Source organism: Ostrea edulis, chromosome 4, assembly GCF_947568905.1.
Source record: "Ostrea edulis chromosome 4, xbOstEdul1.1, whole genome shotgun sequence".
Taxonomy (NCBI): Eukaryota; Metazoa; Mollusca; class Bivalvia; order Ostreida; family Ostreidae; genus Ostrea; species Ostrea edulis.
Genome location: NC_079167.1, coordinates 74,464,735 through 74,489,131, shown reverse-complemented (window position 1 = coordinate 74,489,131; position 24,397 = coordinate 74,464,735). Strand labels below are relative to the sequence as shown.

Here is a 24,397-nt window from a genome sequence, read left to right as displayed (position 1 = left end):
AAGTTATGTCTCGTGAATAAATATATCATTGTATCCATAAAAAAATAAGGTCTCACGAAATAAAATGTTCTGCAGTAGCATAAATTAATGAGATAGAAATCTATTGATCATCTTAACATCCATTTGAAAACATCAATGTAAAAATACTATAAATGAGAAAACCTTGTTTAGTCTTCATAAAACTAAAAACGTTTATGGTTACTTGGACCTACAGTATGTCATCAAAAGTTATTTCCCAATTTTACTCAATTCACGTTATCAAGCTCCTGCAATATTCTTGTCATTTACCTCTCAAAAAACTTAGAGCACAACTGTAGACCAACAAATTTCACCAATCCCAAATGTATACCACAAAGATAAATCTATGGCTTAAAACAAGTCTGCCCAAGTCTGTGCTCAATGTTTTCTGGGAGAAAAACTATGTGCAAAGAGCCATTTCACGTCAGAATACTGAATGCTGTGGGAAAACATTATATCTACGCTTTCACAATTCTAGATGAAGGTCATTTTAGTCAAATTGAGAAAAACAGCTGCCTTGCAGAATATATTCTTTCACACAACATACTTAATTTTGAAACAAAGCATGACTTAATTTTCGTGGGCAAGCAGAGCGCACCTTATAAAATACAGTTCCTTGCTAGATGAAGCTGTTCAATAGTGATTAAAGCATGCTGAAATGTACTACAATACGTACTAGTGAATGAGATGACCGCAGGGCGGGATATGAGCTGCAATTCTCGACGTATGGAGATCTTCTAAACACACTGGACAGTTTGAGTGGGAGGATTTCTCTATACACTATATTAAAAAAATCAATCAACACACCATGAAAAGAAATCTTAATGGAAAAAAAAAACCTAAAAAATTAATAACTGAAAGGTGAAATCCAATCTTTTTTTTCCCAATACAATCTGCCTTAGAGAAAAAGCAACACAAAATGTACATGTTGTGAAAACAATTTTCAAATGTGTTTCATCACTCCAGCACAGTTTATTTTATTTTATTTGGGGGGGTGGGGGGGGGGGGGTGTTATACTAACATGTCACGAATCTGATGATTGCTTGTTTTTAATTTTCAAAGTTTTACCGCGTACATTTTGAAAGATCATCAAGAGCACTTGTGTCTATTGCATATTTTTCAATAGAGTTGATATCACCTGATTTAAAGAAACGCATTTACCAAAAAAAAAAAAATCTTGCAAGTACAAGTATATATGGGAGAAACTGGTCTTGTCACGTGCTCATTACCAATACCTACTGTTTTTCTCAAATTCTTGTTGCTGATTTTTTGGGGTTTTTTTTGTTTGTTTTAGATTTTCAAAAGACTTCCAGCAAGCTTTGAGTCATTTGAAAATTTAGGAAAATTGAGTTTGTAAAAACAAGAGGTTCATGGGCCTTAACAGTCATCTAAGTATCATAACCCATACAGGGAGTCTCATATTTGTAAAAATAAAGCCTCAATATGTAGTCTTTTATGCACATGTACATATATATGATCTTTCAAAATACATACACTTCCTAAAGAAAAATGGAAGTATTAAGGATACAAATCATTTTAACATTCCCTAATTTTTTAATACATTTTCATTATATGGCCGTATTATTGGCCCTGCCCAATGGGCTTAACCCCTGACCCAGGAGCCATGAATTTCACAATTTAGGTACAGAGCTTCATGGACATCATAATCATGCATTTAGTTTTTCTCAAATATATATGGGAGTAGAGAAGAAGATTTTCTAAGATTTAATACATTTTCACAATATGGCCATATTGGCCCCATCTTAGGGCCTGAACCCCTGACCCAGTGGCCATGAATTTCACAATTTGGGTACTGAGCTTCATGGACATCATAATCATGCATTTAGTTTTTCTCAGATACATATGGGAGTAGAGAAGATATTCTAAGATCTAATACATTTTAACTATATGGCCATATTGGCCCTGTCCTAGAGATGGGACCCCTGACCCAGGAGCCATGACTTTCATAATTTAGGTAAAGAGCTTCATGGACATCATAATCATGCATTTAGTTTGGGAATAGATAAGGAGCATTTTTAAAACATGGCCTTTCTAGCATATTTGGCCCCACCAACCCAGGGGTGGTAAGGTCATAAATTTCATAATTTCCTCTTATCTTAGAGATGCTTCACACCAAAAATGGTAACAATTGGTCTTTTAACTTCAAGGAGAAGTTAAAAATGTAAATTTGTTAACAGACAATGGACAACATACGACGACGTACTAAGATCAACAGCAACAGGTCATCAGAGTGACTCAGGCAAGGTGTTTTTTAAAAGGTCTTTATTTCAAGGGCCTGGGCCTTTCCAATTGGGAAAAATAGTGACATTTGCTTGAAATTGGGAAAAATGTTTCATACAAAGAAATAGGGAAAAAACCAATCCAGAGTGCTTTAAGGTATAATTGGGCTCCTTCTGATTTTCAATTTGGTCAAAGCTTACCTCATTCAAATAAGCAGAGGCCAAAAAATTAGGTTTACTTTACAATTTTGAAGCAAAAATTGTAATCTGTGGGCCTGTGAAGAAGATTTATGAACAATTAGGCTACCCTGCTTGATTTGTTTTCATTGTTTGGGAATTTCAAAGCAAAAATCGGGGAAAATACCTGCTTTTTAGCATTGGGAATGGGGTCATATTTCTGCCCTCTACAGACCCTAAATAATCCCTGCTCAGGTGACCTAAAAACCGGTTACTAATTTGCACTGAACAGGAAACCTATAATTTTTTCACTTCAGTTATACCACAAAACAACTTTAGGAGCCAATAGTCCTAACACATGTAAATACTTATATAATATTGGGTATTCAATATCCTATTGACATGTAATATTAACTTTTTATTCATCATTTTGTAAGAAATCTAAATACATCTGTAATAAATTAATGTTTAACATATGTGACACCTACACAGCACATTTTGCTGTCTGAGTGACCTTTGTCCACTAACCCACCCTGTGGTTATTATTCATTAAGTGGCCTGTCACGTGTGTCCACTAACCCACCCTGTGTATAGTGACCTGTGTCCACCGACCCAACCCTGTGTATAGTGACCTGTGTCCACCGACCCAACCCTGTGTATAGTGACCTGTGTCCACCGACCCAACCCTGTGTATAGTGACCTATGTCCACCGACCCAACCCTGTGTATAGTGACCTGTGTATAGTGACCTGTGTCCACTAACTCAACCCTGTGTATAGTGACCTGTGTCCACTAACTCAACCCTGTGTATAGTGACCTGTGTCCACTAACTCAACCCTGTGTATAGTGACCTGTGTCCACTAACTCAACCCTGTGTATAGTGACCTGTGTCCACTAACTCAACCCTGTGTATAGTGACCTGTGTATAGTGACCTGTGTCCACTGACCCACCCTGTGGTTATTGAACTGTGTCCACTGACTTACCTTGTGATTACTGAACTGTGTCCACCGACTTACCTTATGGTTATTGAACTGTGTCCACTGACTTACTTTGTGGTTATTGAACTGTGTCCATTTGATTTACTTTGTGGTTACTGAACTGTGTCCACTGACTTACCTTGTGGTTATTGAACCGTGTCCACTTACTTACCTTGTGGTTACTGAACCGTGTCCATTGACTTACCTTGTGGTTATCTTTCATTCCTACTGCTAGACAGACATCACACACATCACAGTGAAAAAAGTTCTCTCTCCCTCCAACCCTAAAACCATGGCATATTTAGTCAGTTACATCACTATAAAATGGACAGCAGTAGTTAAAACTTTACATTTCTTTAGTAACATTCATGGATATTCCTTGTAATATCATCTTTTTTTTCTTGCTCTTTTTTATACTAAAAAGATAAGATAATCGAACTTTAATCAGAAGTATTTTCTATTCACAAGTTCATTTTAAAATCAAAATATTGTACAAATGTGCAATTCTTCATGCAGGACCACAGGCACTCGATGTTTTAAATATCTATAATAAAAAAAAATGTCTTCCTGTAAACATAATATTATGTTTACAGGAAGACAATTTTTTTATTATGGATATATTTAAAACGTCGAGTGCCTGTGTGCAGGACATATATGTTAAGAATTTCAATAGCGTCCATTCACCCAATCTAGCCATCCCAACCTTGGGATTAATTGGTCTGTTTTAAAATGATTGGCTGCAATTATTAATCAACCTAATTAAATTCTGAAAGTTTAATTATCATGAGATAATAATTTTGAGCCATGCTTATTGCTGCAACAAGTAAACTTAAGATTTCTGAATGATTTAAAAATAAAGATATCTTGTTTCTTTATTCCTATTTCAAAATGAATTAAAGTTTTACAAAAATATATTAGGCCAATTCAACTTAATTAGTAGATTATCATCCGGGGTCACAAAAAAATATGGGGCGGGTGGGAGGACTTTATTTTTTAATTTTTATTTCCCGAGAAAAAAATAATGACAAAGGGCATCACACAGTGTTAATCAAGTTAGCATTCAAAGAATCCTTGGTAGAAGATATAAAACCAAAACCATTCACTCATATATCACTGGGAAGCAAGTTTGTTTAAAATTGTAATTTTTGCGAATATAAAAAAAATTGGGGTGGGCCCTTTGGGGGGGGGGGGGGGGGGGGGATGATAATTTATCAATTAATTTTAATTGACCTTATTTGGGAATTTTCCCGCGGGATTCTCACATGATGACACATAAATTATTTATGGAATGATTTTGATTTATGGACAAAGCCGATTACAAAAAAGCGTAACTTGACCCAAACCAGGTTATATTCAATAATATACCCCAAAATTAAAATCATTCCTTATAATTTAATGCAAAAGAACAAAAACTAAAATTCTACCTGAAATTTGGCTGAATTGGAGGCACCCCCTCCCCCCTCCACATATCATATAATAGATCCAAGCAAGATATCAGCCCTCAATAAATTAATTTTTCACTTACGAAAAAAGAAAGAAAAGATTTTGCCAATCATTTCATTTAAAATCTAATAAGATGTTAGATTTCGTGTCCATGACTGACTTAATTTATTTTATCGATAGATTTTAATGTTGTATGATTTTTAAGGTTGCATAATACTTCCTGTCTATTTGCTATCTGTGTGTCCGAGTTCTGAAAGACGCGATTTTTGACTAGGGTCTCTTTATCAACACTTACACATGACTAAATTGAAAATGTACACACATTTTAATTTCTCTCTCATTTAAAACAAGAATGTTATTGTGTGTACCTCTCAGGAGAAAATATATACATAATTTAAAAAAAAATCTAATTCTTTTTTTATACTTTGTTTGATACACGCTACTTATACATACCACAAAAAATTCATTATGTGATTCATGATGCCTTTTGCCCCCCCCCCCCCCCCCCCCCCTTTCCTTCTGATGCTATACCCTGTAGATATATAATAAATTTAGATAATCAAATCAAAACATGAATAATTCCTCGAGAATGTTCCCCGTCAGTTAACAATATGGATGTGGTTTGCCCGTACTGTATCTATCTCTTTGCTATTGTTACACTATCAAATAAATTTGGAAAATTGCTCCGTTTTATCATTATTTTATTTTACAACCCAACATAGTAATAAAATGTCAACTCTTTTTGTTGTCATCATCAACAAAATGCAGTAGAAACAAATGCACAATAAAACTGTGGTAACGTATGTAATTGTGGGGCAAAGGTACCAGTATGTACCAATATATGCATTGAAAGTGTGTGATTGTGGGGCAAAGGTATATGTGTTAAAGTGTGTGATTGTGGGGCAAAGGTATATGTGTTAAAGTGTGTGATTGTGGGGCAAAGGTATATGTGTTAAAGTGTGTGATTGTGGGGCAAAGGTATATGTGTTAAAGTGCGTGATTGTGAGGGAGGGGGTTAAACTACATCAAAACTTACCATTGCATGCAACATTGTCACCAATTAAATCTGACACAGTAAAGTAAGCTACTAATCGCGATCCATAGGTCAATGTGACATGATGTCATCTCATAAAATGTGATGCATTTTATGCTTTGAGAGGCAAATCGAGCAATTTTTCTCCAGTGAAAAATGCATTTTAAAATGTTTGTCGAAACTGTCAAGCAAAATTTGCAAAATAACTAATATTTTGAATATCATATCTTTGTTTTCTGCTATTATTTAAAGGGAAAGGCAACCCAAAAAAAATTTACATGACAAATGATAGGATTAATCATATGATAAAGATTTGTCATATTATTCTTTTGATGTACGGCCTAGATAAGCTTCAGTACTAATTTTAAAACGTTAAAAATTGAAATTCCCGCCATCTATAGAGGCTGCCATGATGCAGAACTCTTTTGTATTCAAGACCACAAAAATCAATAATTTTGACGTCACACCGTCTATTCCAGTTTTGATGAGATCAAAGATGTGCATGTGGTAGAATTTACGAATACATTGTAAATAGGTGGATGCCTTCCTGTCAAGCAGTTCGTTACACTAATGCGAAGGGGAGATGTGAAAAAAGTTTTCCCCCCGAAATTCCTGACCCAACAAAGTTATTTGAAAAGAAAATTCTGTAAACTGTGGATCCATCATTTTGCGTAATGACAAGTTGAGGTTTAAATTGAGACATTTACATGTATGACGAAACGAGTACCATGTGCTTGGTTTGTGACTCGACTGAACGTCTTCTTTTCTTAAATTCTTCTTGCAAAAGAATGGGCTCAAATCTATATGGCTCCAAACTTAACTGTTCATGACTTGTCATGTTTACAGTGCTGCTGATGAAATAAACAGGAACCGACGGTGTGACAAAATAAATTAAACTTCAATGGCCGCTCTCTTAGCGGCAGGTAATTTGAAAAATAAGATCGATTAATATTGATTTAATTGTTAAGCAAGGATTTTTGTTGTTAAAGACTGTCATTTACGATATCGGTAAGTAATACTTTATTCATAAAGGCAACAATTTGGTTAGGGTTGCCTTTCCCTTTAAATATCATACAGAGGTTGTACTGAATTTTTATCACAGAGTTTTTGTACAATTACGTCTTACCTGACATCGACCAAAAATCTGTCCTACAAAAGTCTCTTATTGTGCAAGTTGAATTAAGCTGATTTTCTACTTGATAATCAGTCTACAATTTAACAGTGCTGTGATGTAAATTAAAATGAAGAAAAAATTAGTGCTGTCTTGGGTTGTCAAAGGGTCGTTTCCCCCATACTACACTGTATATGTCAGGTTATACAATATAAACTAATATTTTACAGTGTGCTCAGCCAATCAAATTGCATGTTACAAGTAAAATTAAATTATTTTGGTTAGTGTAAGACTTATAACTGCATGGTTGATCACAGTGCAAATTTTTAGACTCAAGAAAACTGAAAGTTTTATTGTGGTCCCCTGAACTTCAAGTTTTAACTTTTTCATCAAAGTTAACACACTTTTGTTAAGGAGCTAATTGTTATATTCACCTGCAAAGTCCACATCCATCGCAGTGGAATTGTTGCTTGTCTTCATCGTCATAAAGACGGCAGATTGCACAGAAGTAATTACCAAACACAGCACCACATTCCTCACACGCATTCTGGACCTGCAAAGAAGTACCAGTTTTTTTTATTAAATCTGAACTATCATTTTGAGCTGGGTACAGCTAAATCCAAGCTAGAACTGTCCTTACTAATACCCCTTGCTCGGTACCTTGGATGGTGAGAAATAGTGAATTAGTGATCATTAAAGAATAAATGGTTTTTAAGATATATTCTGGACAATAACAACATAACACACATCCTCAAAATAGAAAAAAAATTATCCAATAGCTTCCTTCATTGTTCAAAAATCTCACTCAAAACAGCAGGTGTACAACTTCATTATTCTCATATACATGCATTGAGATATACACAAATTTTAAGTAAATTCTGTTCATCAGTGTTAAAGATACATGTCTACAGACAGGCTGACGGATTCCAGTATGCCCCCTCTGAACTTCGTTTGCAAGGCGTACAACAATTCACTTTAGTCTGTACATTTGCTTAAGGGTACTAGTCAAGAGAGGACTGTGTACACAAGTACACGGAATATCAAAGTATTACAGCTATGGTGTGGGATGTACCAGCATCTGTGGGGGAGAGAACCAGTCCACAATGTCAGTGCCAACATCATATATCTCCCCATGTGACCAAAAGGTCAAGGTGTGTTAATAGTCTGGCCAGTACACCCACATCCTCACTTTTGCTTACACCAGACCCTTCATAATACACAGAAGTATAGATGAACCCTAACTGTATCAGAAATGAAGAGCGATGTATCTGTTTACTTCATTGACCACCAGATCAGGCTTGGATTTCTCGAATAAAAAATCTCGAACTTAAGTTCGGGTTTTCCTTTATTTGTTAAGTAACAAGTTTTGACTTCGTTTTTTGTTGTTGAGAAATCCAGGCCAGGACTGATGTCAGGAATATGTTCCAAAGATACCAAAATTTCTAAACTATATAACCAAGCCAGTAATCCAAATCATCCGACAATACTATAATATCACAGACAGACAAAAAACTTCATATCATACGGCAATGCCATAATATCACACACAAAAATTCATGTCATACGGCAATATCATAATATCACACACAAAAATTTCATATCATACGGCAATGCCATAATATCACACACAAAAATTTCATATCATATGGCAATATCATATCACACACAAAAATTTCATATCATACGGCAATGCCATAATATCACATACAAAAATTTCATATCATACGGCAATGCCATAATATCACACACAAAAATTTCATATCATATCACACACAAAAATTTCATATCATACGGCAATGCCATAATATCACATACAAAAATTTCATATCATACGGCAATGCCATAATATCACACACAAAAATTCATAACATACAGCAACATCATAATATAACACACAAAAATTTCATATAATACGGCAATGCCATAATATCACACACAAAAATTTCATATCATACGGCAATGCCATAATATCACACACAAAAATTTCATATCATACGGCAATGCCATAATATCACACACACAAATTTCATATCATACGACAATATCATAATATCACACACAAAAATTTCATATCATTCGGCAATGCCATAATATCACAAACAAAAATTTCATATCATATGGCAATATCATAATATCACACACAGACAACAATAGACATGGTGTAAAAACACTGAATTCCAATGTGAAAATGTGTAAGATTTCAAATACCGTATATACTCGCCTACAAGTCGGTTCGCCTATAAGTTGGGTGTATAGTTTTTAGGTTATTTTGGAGGGAATTGCCATTGACCCATTTATAAGTCGGTTTAACAATTCTCAAGAATCGGTTGACAATTTCAAATCAATGCTCTAATGTTTTTACCTGTGTTTCAAATAATATTTTGAGAAGTGTGTCAATATTTGATTTTTTCTCTCGACAAATCAATTTCATATCAATACTTTTTGTATTTCTCTGTGTTCAATAATATTATGGGATATATACATCAATATTTCATTTTTTATTCTCAACAAATTAAACAGTTACTATTTTGTCCATGTTTTTGTTGTTAAAAAAATACTAAGCTATACATTACGCCGTCCAGAAAATACTAATCTTCTTAGGACACTCCTAGAAGTCAGACATAGAGTTTTGGACCAAAATTTAGCTCCAAAAAATCCAACTTATAGGCGAATATATACGGTATGAAAACATCTGATATGCTGAAATAATGATGATGTTGAAAACTCACCTGCTGGACTTTGTTACAGGTAAGGCAACACACCTGCATCACCTTCTTCCTGATGAGCTCGTGGTTTTCTTTATCATCATGACACACGCGACAGGTGTAAATCTTCTTGCAACAAGGAGCCTGAAAAAAAAAGCAAATACAACAATTTTGATGATTTTAGCTGTCAGATATAAAATGCATAAAACCTTGATTTTCCTGCATCTTTATATTTGTTGAGGGATAAATCCTTGAAATAAAAACTGTATAAGTTATAACCATTGCATTTAAAAATAAATAAAATGGGGTGAAATTGGACTATATTCACCTAAAATAAGGCCTAAAATAAAAATTGCTTGGTTTTGCTAAAAGGACCAACCCTTAATTATACATGTAACCCCTACCCTAAAAATTCTATAACATATTGTTCTAAGATCAATGAAAAAATGTTTTGGAGAAGATACTTGCAATTACTTCATAAGTATTGCATTAACAGTGAAAAATGATACCTCCATGTTCAATACAATAGGACTATAACTACTGTACCTGCATCTTCTCTTATCACATCTGAGATTGTGATCACAATGTTTCTCTGCGTACTCTTAAAACATAGATTGATTGTATCTTGCTTAACGTCTCTTTAGAAAAATTTTCACTCATATAGCGATGTCATCAAGACCTGTGAAGGGCTTCAAATTTAGGCTTTTGCTCGGCGCTTACGGCCATTGAGCAGTGAGGGTTCTTTAGCGTTCCACACCTAATGTGACACGGGACATCCGTTTTTAAGGTCATCTCCGAGGACCCGTGACATTCACTCCTGATGCTGAGCATTTGGCGATGGAATTGTCACTACCTGTTTAAACGACTAAGGTCTCTCTTAAAACAAAACCTGAGAAAAACAAGAGGACATTGGGTCACATCGCTAACCTGAGTCACCTGGACTCATATTTTTCCTATTCGCATGTAAAACTTTGATCCCGATTGTGGCCCCAACCTACTCCCGTGGGCCATGATTTTTATAAAATTGAATCTGCACTATGTCATGAAGCTTTCATGTAGATGTAAACTTCCCTGGCCAGTGATTTTTAAGAAGATTTTCCCTATATATTTGTATGTAAAATTTTGATCCCTTACTGTGGCCCCAACTTACCCCCGGGGACCACGAGTTTTACAAACTTCAATCTGCACTATGTCAGGAAGCTTTTTTGCAAATGTAAACTTCTTGAGCCTAATGGCTCTTAAGGAGAAAATTTTTAAAGATTGTTTCTATTTATTAGTTATGTAAAACTTTGATTCCCTATTGTGGCCCCATCCTAACCCCAGGGGTCATGAGTTTCACAAACTTGAATCTGCACTATGTCAGGAAGCTGTCATGTAAATCTCAGCTTTTCTGGCTCAGTGATTCTTGAGAAAAAGATTTTTCAAGATTTGCCCTATTTATTTGTATGTAAAACTTTGATCACCTATTGTCGCTTCATCTTACTCCCGGGGGTCATGATTTTAACAAACTTGAATCTGCACTATGCCAAGAAGCTGTCATGTAAATTTCCACATTCCTGGCCCAGTGGTTTTTGAGAAGATTTTTAAGACTTTCCCTATATTTTGTATGTAAAACTTTGATCCCTATTGTCGCTTCATCTTACCCCCAGGGGCCATGATTTGAACAAACTTGAATCTGCACTATGCCAGGAAGCTTTCATGTAAATTTCCACTTTCCTGGCCCAGTAGTTTTTGAGAAGATTTTAAAAGATTTTCCCTATATATTTGTATGTAAAACTTTGATCCCGTATTGTGGCCACATCCAACCCCCGGGAGCCATGATTTGAACAAACTTGAATCTGCACTATGTCAGGAAGCTTTCATGTAAAGATCAGCTCTTCTGGCCCAGTGGTTCTTGAGAAGATTTTTAAATGACCCCATCCTATTTTTGTGATTATCTTCCCCTTTGAAAGAAGTATGGCCCTTCATTTGAACAAACTTGAAAGCCCTTCACCCAAGGATGCTTTTGGCCAAGTTTGTTTATAATTGGCCCTGTGGTTTTGAATAAGAGGTCACTGGAGCTTTCAGCTCAGGTGAACTAAAAATATATATATATTTCCTACTGACCTCTCCTAATTTTGACTTGGGCATAAGCAAAAACACATGAAACAATTCATATTTTTGGTCCATTACTCCAAGTTAAAGCCTCGATTAACATCCCTTATATACCTCGTTAAGCAGCGCCAAGTTAAAAGTATCTCACTGTGAACCTCTGGCATGTAGGGAGTCATTTTTGGTCTAACAAATGCAAATTCAAAGCTAGACACAAACAATGTATTAACTGAACTATAGCCTTCAAATCTTGCCCCAACCACTGCCTGGGAGAGGAGCATGGGTTGGAATAGAATCTTAATAATTAATATAAGCTAATTGAGGATGCAAAATTGTAGCACTGTTGTTTTTCAAGATCATAAATCAAGTTTTTGCTACATAATTTTGGATTATAAATACTTGTCATATTTGCATTTTGTCAAAAATACCCGTTTTGTAAGATTCTAAAAAATAATTCACATCTACACTATGCAAGACACCAGTACCAGGGACTAATCACTATATGTATCATATAGACTTAGGTGAAATATTCTATAATTTACGTTAATGTAACTTTAAACTTAGCAGTTTCCATTCGCCAAATGGTCCTGGAGAAGTCAAAAATGTTAACCTATAGCTATTTTCTGTAGTGAATTGCAAAACATTTCTATAAAAACTGACCGAAATGGCACTTATGACTCTATGGCTTGAGCGAGCTAAGATGAAAAAAAGTACGTATACACACTGATTGTACATTCTCTACAATACTGCGCAAAACATTTCGAAGTACGACGACAAATCAGAAACGGTACGTGTTCAGTTGTAATCTACAAAACTTTTGGAGTTTCTTACAATTAATGCGCATTTCCTTTTATAATGGTCACATCCATATTTCTTAACTTCAGCCATTCCACATACAAAATATGCAGCTAAATGTGTGATCACGTAACAAGTTATTAGAAATTCAGGAAAACTAGGTGTAACTTTCCATTCATAAACTGGTATCTATAAAAGGTAAACAGGAGTACCAGTTTAGGTAAGGTTAAGTTGTACCAGGTTTATTCATTGAACATCGGATATGCAAGTCGTTAAAAATATTTAATAATCTATCAATGACACTGATTTAAAAAAAACAAGTGATTCAAATTCAATGATCATTTTATTTTTATTGACAGTCAACATTCAATATTCAAACTGATAGAAAATATCTGAATATAACCTAGAAGTCAAACATACTTATATAGTGTGTTACTTGTAACAAGACATGCAAAACAGTTCATATTTTTTCTTATCATTTTTTTTTTCTTTACAAAAATACTGCTCTGGTTCAGTTCACCATGGCCATTAAACGGTTTTAATATAAAATAATTATGCAACACTAAATTGCAAATAATGAAGAATTCAACAAGATACGTAAAAATAGTTTGCTCTTCCCTAGATTCAAAAGGAATGTATGATTTGATACAAAATGCGTGCATGTTTTTCACAAAATAAAGGTGACACATGCTTTCTAACATAAATTTACTACTTTAATTACAATATAGAACATGTTGATTCTTAAGTATATCATTAGAATTTGGATACGTTCAAATTGAATATGTTTATGAACTTGTTTTTCACAATACACATACAGTATTACTGTAAAATAATTTTAAAACTGTAAACGAAAGATAAATGAAAGTGGCACAATTCAACATGACACACCAACAAACACATCCAAACACAATTTAAACAATATTTTACAAATAATATGCAATACATACATAGTGCTGGTATCTGCCTGTTTTATTGCAAGGGCTCCATGAACAAGAAATACAACACAAGGATTTAAAGCAAATTTTACCACTTTTCAAAAAGGAAACTTATTTTCTTGTTTTAACAATTCCTTCCCAACATCTTTCTAACCTAAACATTGAAGTTTTACATCTACTAAATCAATGAAAAGGTTTAATTGCAGTAACATTTTGTGATTTATGCTTAATTTCACTCATGCTTTTAATAGAAGCAAATATTTAATTGGGGGGGGGGGGGGGGGGGGGGGGGGGCTTATTGTACCCCTCCAATTTTCACAAATAGCTCACCAATTTTCACAAATAGCTCACAAACTACTGTTGCAATAAAAATGAAATATGCTTTTAATGGGAATTGCACTTGAAACTTAATTTTCAGCTAGCTAGAGTCCTTAAGCTTTACCACTGCACCATGATCTCACATTGTCGTTGTGAATAAAGTACATGTCATAACAACAGAAAAATACTGAGAACATAAAAGTCAACATCTAAGATTTATGGATAAGAGTTATCAAACTTTGCGAAAGATGTACATCTTTTAAAAGGGCCAATCCTAATTAAGGCAACTTTAAAGTCTAGGCGACTGAACAAAGCACAGATAATAATACTAATAATAAAACAACAGATGCTGTACAGGACTTACATGTGTATTTTGGTGTATTTAAAATCTGAGCTTATGTACCAGTACTATTTGGCATTATCATGAGAACTTCTTCTATAAATAAAAGTTTTCATATTTCACTGCCAAAGCGCTAAATTATGAATCCTGCTAAAATAAATACATATACAGTATACATTATATGTACATGTATGTACAGGTAAAACATTCAAAATACATTCAGCTGGCAGTTCTAAATTTGAACTGTTTAAGTTTCCTGCAACATGCATATTGTGCACATTCTAAATTTAAAGTCTAACACTTAATTTAAATGCATGCATAATTTACAATATATAAATATCAATAAAATTCATTCTAGGTTTAAAGCTGAGGATCACAATATGCAGTGCAACATATTTGTGATGTACATGAAGATGTGGGAGGATGTCGCTCACTTTGTCATTGTGTAAATGGAATGTTTAAACTTGAAATGTTTAACAACAGGGAATGTTTACAGTTTTATTTTAGACTAAAATGAAAAAGATATATCTATAAATCAAAAGTTCTAATACAGAATTACACCAGAGGGGAGGGAATGTAGAAAAATATTATGTATAAAAAATATACAGTGTCATGCGTGCATGTCTATATCTGAAAGAGATTGGCTTATATATATGAAAATCTTTGAAATACTTATAAAATGCTATGATATGTAGAAAAATATAAGTGATTACAGTAGGAAAGACGATACAGTAAAAACAGGAATCTCTTACGAACATCAGATTACGAGGTGCTGAGCCAGGCATGTGTTTCTATCTTCCCATAGACTTACAAAATCTGCAAGAACTTTTATTAGCTAAAATATTTCTGATGAGCTGAAATATTTCATTCAACAGAACAAAGGACTAGCTCTATATCTAAAACTATACTGTACAATCATAAAACCCTCGTGTTTCCAATGAATTGTAACAAAACTATCTACTTTTCATTACTTCTTCGTTGTTAAACATCATAACATGTAAACACAATGTAAATCAAACAGATCGAACAGCAGTGGTTCCTTTGGAACTATAATTCAATTTTTTACAGAGTAATCTACAGGAATAAACACTCATAAGTGATCCATTCACACATTAACAGAGACTGACAATCTATGATTAACATTGGCAAATATGTGCAACATTGGTCAATATTTTGACAATTCCAAAGTACACACTACAAAACTATCACGAGACCTATGACAATTATAAACATGATTATTTTCAGTCATCATAAAAAGGAAGCAGATTTAATATTACAGAGACCAGTTCTGACATTGACTTAAAACTTTTATCCATAATCTAGTTCACACCACAGATTGTAAGATTGCAGAAGTAGTTACTTCCCCTTACATAATCCATACAAGTTTGTCCTTGACATAAAGAGCTGTATTGCTTTCCTGCCTCAGTCGAGAGTCCCTTCTGTCTTATCACTCTCCTGGTAGATTGTCATTGCGTTGCCTCTACCACAATCACTCTCCCCTCTCTATCAAACAGTTGTAGATATAGCTCATTCTGGATTCTAGCTGTATAAAGGTTGGTCGTTCATTTTTACTGAAAAAATAATTTATTACAGCACATCAGCAGTAATTCAACCCCAGGCCTACAAAATTCTACACATTTTGTGATGTGTGCTTAAAATATGAAGTAAAGAAGCCAAAGAGTTTGGAAAATTCTATCCCTTATTTCTATCCCTTATTTCGATTCAGCTCTGGATATGAATCCCCTTAACCTCCATCAACTTTATTGGGTAGAACATGATGTGTTTCTGTGAAACACTGCACCCCCCCCCCCCCTACTCCCAGCAGTCAATAATAAAACCAGATACATGTAACAAACTCTTACTTATACTCCCAGCAGTCAATAATAAAACCAGGTACATGTAACAAACTCTTATACTCCCAGCAGTCAATAATAAAACCAGATACATGTAACAAACTCTTATACTCCCAGCAGTCAATAATAAAACCAGATACATGTAACAAACTCTTATACTCCCAGCAGTCAATAATAAAACCAGATACATGTAACAAACTCTTATACTCCCAGCAGTCAATAATAAAACCAGATACATGTAACAAACTCTTATACTCCCAGCAGTCAATAATAAAACCAGATACATGTAACAAACTCTTATACTCCCAGCAGTCAATAATAAAACCAGATACATGTAACAAACTCTTATACTCCCAGCAGTCAATAATAAAAACAGATACATGTAACAAACTCTTATACTCCCAGCAGTCAATAATAAAATCAGGTACATGTAACAAACTCTTATACTCCCAGCAGTCAATAATAAAACCAGATACATGTAACAAACTCTTATACTCCCAGCAGTCAATAATAAAAACAGATACATGTAACAAACTAGTCAATAATAAAACCAGGTACATGTAACAAACTCTTACTTATACTCCCAGCAGTCAATAATAAAACCAGGTACATGTAACAAACTCTTATACTCCCAGCAGTCAATAATAAACCAGATACATGTAATAAACTCTTACTTATACTCCCAGCAGTCAATAATAAAAACAGGTACATGTAACAAACTTTTACTTATGTTTTACTTACTCATACTTCCAGCAGTCTAACATTACAGCGTACACCTCCTCAGGACAGTAAGGAGGCTTGTTTAATCTTTTATTTTCTTCCACGAGAAAATGTAATATTTCTTGGCCTTTCATTTTCTAAAATAAATAAAAACAAAATCACAAGTAATTATACATCACAACTTGTCCAATTATCAAAATAACACCTTGTTTAAACAAAACCTGAACTGACTACACAGAGAACTAATATTATTATCCTTCAGAATAATACAGTCAATTTCATTGGTCGAGGGCTGGTCACATGGAGGGAGACAATTCGTGATGTCTCCCTCATGCGCAGGGTGACAACTGTGTTGTCTCCCTTTAGAAGATAACTTCCAATGGCACAAGCAAGAAAGCTCTATTAAAAATAATTGAAAATATGCGGTATCGTTAATCATAAACTTCGGCGTCAACATTAACGGTCACAAATAACAATTGAGAGAGGAAAAATATTTCCATTCTAATGCAAAATTGCATTTCACTTGATGTTAGCGTTTTTGTCTTGAAATACGTTACGAAATGTTTACGTTTGACGTTATGTTTTTGCGTCATTCCACTGTGACGTCACAATTAAAAGCTTTCTCTCGTTTAACTTTCTCAAACCTCAATGTTTTGCTTTCATTAATATATACATGTATATCTAATAAATGTATGACATTGAGTGTAAAACAAAATAATGTATACAGTTGAGGGTAACACTGATTTCACCCCTCGAAAACTATTGAAAAGTTATCAGAATTTTCTGCAGAGAAAGTTATTACGAATCTGTTGACGATTTAAATAAAAAAAAGATACATGGTACAAGTCCATAAATGTGTGATAGTTTTTTTTAACGTTCAGATTCTTCAGGATAATAAAACTATCATGGACTGTTTAGCAGGGAAACATCACAAATTATCAGGTCTGAGTAGAGTTATCACCCTCGGGTGCATAGGCGCCCTCGGGTGATAACCTTACTCAGACGTGATAATTTGTGATGTCTTTCTGCTAAACAGTCCATAATTGTATATTACTCAAACAAAAAATTCTAAATAATAACTGAACCATTTATACATGTTAACAAATTTAGAACTTGTAATTTCAAGTAACTAAATTCCTATCTATATAAAAATTTGATAACCTAGTATACAATATAATTTGTACAGCCTGACATACCCTGTACAACTTGTCTCTGTATACAATATAATTTGTACAGACTGACATACCCTGTACAACTTGTCTCTGTATACAATATAATTTGTACAGACTGACATACCCTGTACGGCTTGTCTCCATAAGAGGTGGCCTCCCATAGAGTTACTCCATAGCTCCACACGTCAGACTTGCTGTCGAATTTCCAGTAGTACACGCACTCAGGAGCGTACCATTTCAGGGGCCATTTCCCCGCATTCTGAGCCTACAGAGGAAGATTAAACAAAGTGAATTCTCATCTTCATTCCATCATAATGCTCTTCTTTCTTTAACTTAAACTACAGTTTAACACAGTTATAACGAATCTCCAGGGCCAGCAAAAAACAGTTTCTTAAATTACCAAACTTCATTATATCCAATAATTTTTTTCTTTATTTTCCTCTCATAGGGGATTAAAAACCACTTCTCAATAAACATTGAATTTGTTATAAATATGTTTGTTATAAGCATGTTTTACTGTTATAAAAATGTTTGTTATAAGCATGTTTTACTGTTATAAATATGTTCGTTATAAGCATGTTTTACTGTTATAAATATGTTCGTTATAAGCATGTTTTACTGTTATAAATATGTTCGTTATAAGCATGTTTTACTGTTATAAATATGTTCGTTATAAGCATGTTTTACTGTACAATTATAATGAAAGATTTTCTGATGTAGATAACAACATATTGTTATTGTATATTCATTTTAATTTGTGAAATCTTTTAACAACCTTTTATTTATGCAAACATAAAGATTTCTTTAATTATAATTTCGCACATAATTATATCCTAAAATTACTAAACAAATCATATGTTCATAAAAACGTCTCACTGATAGCTCTGACAAAGCAGGATCATGCAGTCCGGACAAAAGCGTTTCAGAAGAAAAAACAAGAGGCCTAGGGGCCACATTGCTCATCTGAGCTATCATGTGCATATAGGGCTTTTACTGGAACACCAATAGCTAATCAGCAATAAAGCCAAGTCCTGCTCTTCATACACACTGCATGTCTCTCTGTGCTTGGATATTGTTTTCACAAGCTGTTCATGTATATACATATATCATATTAATGCTGTTGGAAAGATTCTATAAGATTTCCACAGCAATATTGAATGTTTAGATTTCTTCTGTTCACTGACTTTTGCCTACGACATATATAATTCAGTATAAGAAATATTATTTATGTATTCATCAAATGCATGTATACAGAATAATATAAGAATGTAAATCTTTAAAACCCTAATGTATATTTGTAGATCCAATGTGGCTTCAGGATCATGGGGAAAAAAACCCACCCCTACATGAGGATGCTTGCACATTAACTTGTCTGAACAAAGCAGTTTTGGATATCAAAAATATTTCTATAGAATTTTCCTACATATTCTTGTATGTAAAACTGAACATCTAATGTGACCCCACTCTAACACACGAGGGCATTTGCATACTAATTTAACAAATTGGGCCCTTGTGCTTCACAAAAAGATTTTCAAACAATTTTCAAATAACAATATTCTTATGTAAACACTGAATCTCTAGTGTGGTCTGGGGGGTCACAATGTCCCAAAAATTTGAACCGACTCTTCATGAGGACGCTTGCATATTAATTTGACAGAAGTTGTTCCAAAGAAGATTTTTAAAGATTGTCGTAGAGATTCATTGACGTATACATGTGGCATTTTATAAAGATCTTTTCTATATAAAACTTAAAAACCCTATTGTGGTCCCGTTCTTATCCTTGGGGTCAAAGTGAGAGAAAATGTGTTCTTCACCACATAAGGATGCTCACATAAGAATTTGAGAAATTATACCATGGTTGTTCTATAAAGAGATTTCTAAAGAATTTTTCTATAATCATATTTTTATATTTGACTTTGAATCCCAATGGTGATCCTACCCATGCCCTAAGGTTCATGATTTGAAAAGACTTGTTTCTTCATAGGAAGCTTTCATACAAGTCGTGGCTTTCTTGGTTCAGTAGTGCTCAACAAAAACAAGAGGCCCATGGGCCACATCGCTCACCCGAGTCACCTTGGCCCATATCTGAAGACTTTCCATATATATTTGCATGTAAAACCTTAGTCCCTATTATGGCCAAAACCACCCTTTGCAAACTTGAATCTACACTATGTCAGAAAGCTTTCATGTAAATGTCAACTTCTTTGGCCCAATGGTTCTTGAGAAGAAGATTTTTAAAGCTTTTTCCTATATTTGTATGTAAAACTTTGACCCCCTCCCCCACTTGTGGCCCCATCCTACCCCCCGGGGGCCATAATTTGAACAAACTTGAATCTGCACTATGTCAGAAAGTTTTCACGTAAAAATCAGCTTTTCTGGCTCAGTGGTTCTTGAGAAGATTTTTCCTATATATTTGTATGTAAAACTTTGATCCCCTATTGTGGCCCCATCCAACCCCGGGGGCCCATGATTTGAACAAACTTGAATCTGCATTATGTCAGGAAGCTTTCATGTAAATCTCAGCTTTTCTGGCTTAGTGGTTCTTGAGAAGAAGATTTTTAAAGTTTTTCCCTATATATTAGTGTGCAAAACTTTGATCCCCCCTTGGGGCCCCATCATATCCCCGGGGGCCATGATTTGAACAAACTTGAATCTGCACTATGTCAGAAAGTTTTCATGTAAAAATCAGCTTTTCTGACTCAGTGGTTCTTGAGAAGAAGATTTTTCCTATATATTTGTATGTAAAACTTTGATCCCCTATTGTGGCCCCATCATATCCCTGGGGGCCATGATTTGTTTCATGTAAAAATCAGCTTTTCTGACTCAGTGGTTCTTGAGAAGAAGATTTTAAAAGATTTTCCCTATATATTTGTATGTAAAACTTTGATCCCCCCTTGTGGCCCCATCCTACCCCCGGGGGTCATGATTTGAACAAACTTGAATCTGCACTATGTCAGAAAGTTTTCATGTAAAAATCAACTTTTCTGGCTCAGTGGTTCTTGAGAAGAAGATTTTTACAGATTTTTCCTATATATTTGTATGTAAAACTTTGATTCCCTATTGTGGCCCCATCCAACCCCAGGGGGCCATGATTTGAACAAACTTGAATCTGCATTATGTCAGGAAACTTTCATGTAAATCTCAGCTTTTCTGGCTTAGTGGTTCTTGAGAAGAAGATTTTCAAAGGTTTTCCCTTTATATTTGTGTGCAAAACTTTGATCCCCCTTGGGGCCCCCATCATATCCCAGGGGGCCATGATTTGAACAAACTTGAATCTGCACTATGTCAGAAAGTTTTCATGTAAAAATCAGCTTTTCTGACTCAGTGGTTCTTGAGAAGAAGATTTTAAAAGATTTTCCCTATATATTTGTATGTAAAACTTTGATCCCCCCTTGTGGCCCCATCCTACCACCGGGGACCATGATTTGAACAAACTTGAATCTGCAATATGTCAGGAAGCTTTCAGGTAAATTTCAGCTCTTCTGGCCCAGTGGTTCTTGAGAAGAAGATTTTTAAATGACCCCACCCTATTTTTGCATTTTTGTGATTATCTCCCCTTTGAAAGGGACATGGCCCTTCATTTGTACAAACTTGAATCCCCTACACCTAAGGACGCTTTTTGGCGAGTTTGGTTGAAATTGGCCCGGTGGTTCATGAGAAGAAGATGAAAATGTGAAAAGTTTACAGACAGACGGACAGACAGACGGACGCCGGACAAAATGTGATCAGAAAAGCTCACTTGAGCCTTCGGCTCAGGTGAGCTAAAAACCTTATCTTAATTATCTCCCTTTAAAAGAAGGTATGTCTCTTCAATCATTTGAAAAAAGAAGCTTTACGGTAAGTTGGTTGAAATTGGCCCAGTGATTCTGGAGAAGTTGAAAATATGAAAAGTTTACTGCAACAACGGCGCCTGGCTTTGGACAAATTTGAAGACAAAAAATGGGAGTTACATATATGTAACAACAAAGAAATATTTACTGATAGTATTACCTCATAATAGTTTTGTTCCCTGGACATTGCTTTAGACATTCCAAAGTCACTGATTTTGGCCGAGTGTTGGTCGACCAGTAAGACATTACGTGCAGCTAGGTCTCTGTGGACGTATTTCTTCTGCTGTAGATAAGCCATACCCTGAGCCACCTGCCACATTATCTCTACCACGTTTGACTGCTTCATATCTCTGAATAAGAAATAAATGAAGTCAAATTTCCAATAACGGTCTAAATGAGAATTTGGCCAATTTAATGATGCTTTGTAGCTCCATTTACGAAGTTTAGTATTACTTCTAGGAAAGTTTTATTGAAAAGTTGGGGGAAAATCTTTTATCATAGTTTAAGATTGATTAGGAACAATTTGAATTAATTCCTGTATACAGCACTGGAAAAGATTAAAACACAATAATGAATACTTAAAGGGGCATGAACACAATTGAGTTGAAAATTTTCAAATTTTATTTTTCCATTTTTAATGTTTAGAATGCCTTATAAAGGTATTTCTAATGGTCAACAAAAATTTGAATGTTAGTTGTCAAGGTAAACTGTACATGGGAGATACAGAGCTCACAATTCTTTGTTACGTAAACAAGGCCCATGCCATATTTTTGTTTTAAATACTGAGGTTAAATATACTAGTAAGAGTTTCATTTAAAGCATTTTTTTTTCAATTTACAAGTTAATTCTGAACATATTTGAATAGTTGTCACTGTTTGACACATCTCATTTTGTTTTAAACATGCTATTTTCTATCAAGCAATCTATATATGTAAACAAAAACATGGCACGAGCCTTGTTTACATAACAAACTTAAGAATTGTGAGTACTGTATCTCAATTGTAACTCAACAACTGATATTCAGATTTTGATTGACCATTAGAAATACCTTAGTTAAGCATTGTAGACAATACAATAAAAATAAGAAAATTTACTCTCGTTCTATCTTTCTTTATAAACAGGCAATCTTTGTCGCATTATTGATTGATTGATTGAATATTGTTTAACGTCCCTCTCGATAATCTTTCACTTATATGGAGATGTTGCCAATGCCGGTGAAGGGCTGCAAAATTTCAGCCTATGCTCGGCACTTATGACCTTTAGCAGGGAGGGATCTTTATCGTGCCACCTGCTGTGACACGGGACCTTGTTCTTTTGGCGGTCTCATCTGAAGGACCGCCCCATTTAGTCACCTCTTATGACAAGCAAGGGGTACTGAGGATCTATTCTAACCCAGATCCCCATGAGACTTTATCGCATTATACATAATACTTTAAAATTAACTCTCAAAACCTCAATGTGTTATAAATTCATTGTACATAGAAGTACAAGCTGTTGGCCACACATGATCAAATTACATTGTAGCACCAAGTAGACCATATCTGTGATAATCTCATTGTTAACCGTAACGAAAAAGCGACTTGACAACTTGGTACTTTACTTTGATATCTCTCAACCAGTCGACTAATTGGTCTGTTTAATGATCGACTGCGATTATTACTTATTAACCTTAAATAAATGTTGAAAGGTAAGCAATGACTTTCAGACGCGGTATTAATTTTTTTGCTGCAACAAAGGAAGAATGAACAACTCTAAAACTCGATCTCTCAATGATTTAATTTGCTCCCATGGATTTGGTTTTCAAGAGAATCACCTGTATGTATTGAAACGGACTTACTTGTTAGTCTTTAAGAAGGAATTGAGGGGACCTTTTGGAGCAAGTTCCAGTACTAGCATAACGCAGTCTGCATCACATATACCTACAACATCAAGAGTTTGTTACCCAGTCTGCATCACATAATTGTACATACACTGTTCAACACAACATACAAGTTACTAGACAAATTCTCGCCTCAACAATTAATTTGCCAAAAATGAAAGTGCCAAAATTCTATTCATATAAATATTACACTTGTGAAATGAAAATATGCCAGAATATGAAGCGTTAAAATTTCAAACTACATTTTTGAGAAAAAAATACACTAAATGGACCCAACACTAAAATTATCTGATATAGGATACTAGCCTAACTGGTCAGTAATCAAAAATGTTAATGGCACATACAGATGCATCACTATTTTGCAAAATCCATGTACACCTGGATGAAGCAAAATCCATAATCCATGTACACCTGGACGAAGCAAAATTCATAATCCATGTACACCTGGACGAAGTAGGAATCCTATCTATCTACACCTCTACAGACATTAAAGCTCTGACTACCAACATAACACCAGCTCTACAGACATTAAAGCTCTGACTACCAACATAACACCAGCTCTACAGACATTAAAGCTCTGACTACCAACATAACACCTCTCTGTATAGTCCTCCTGTGTCTCACGGAAGTCTTGTACAAAGTGCATTGTAGTTATAAAGTTTGTGACCAATCTGCTGTTTCTTACCAATCATTCGAATTATGTGTTTATGATTTAAATTCATCATAAAGCGTGCCTCCTTCAACATCTGAAAAGAAAAAA

General features: G+C 34.6%; 1 protein-coding gene across 1 annotated transcript in view; it reads right to left on the bottom strand.

The window, feature by feature from the left end:
• The window catches only part of LOC125668476 (tyrosine-protein kinase SYK-like), a 39,256-nt gene that overhangs the window by 4,630 nt on the left and 10,229 nt on the right, over positions 1–24,397 (bottom strand). Inside the window, exons 11-18 of the mRNA XM_056163772.1 lie at positions 24,323–24,383; positions 23,596–23,677; positions 21,919–22,108; positions 18,053–18,193; positions 9,729–9,848; positions 7,434–7,552; positions 3,618–3,696; positions 695–798 (exon numbers count right to left, since the gene is read on the bottom strand). Of these exons, the coding sequence (XP_056019747.1) occupies positions 695–798; positions 3,618–3,696; positions 7,434–7,552; positions 9,729–9,848; positions 18,053–18,193; positions 21,919–22,108; positions 23,596–23,677; positions 24,323–24,383 (896 nt within the window). The remainder of the gene's footprint in view (positions 1–694; positions 799–3,617; positions 3,697–7,433; positions 7,553–9,728; positions 9,849–18,052; positions 18,194–21,918; positions 22,109–23,595; positions 23,678–24,322; positions 24,384–24,397) is intronic.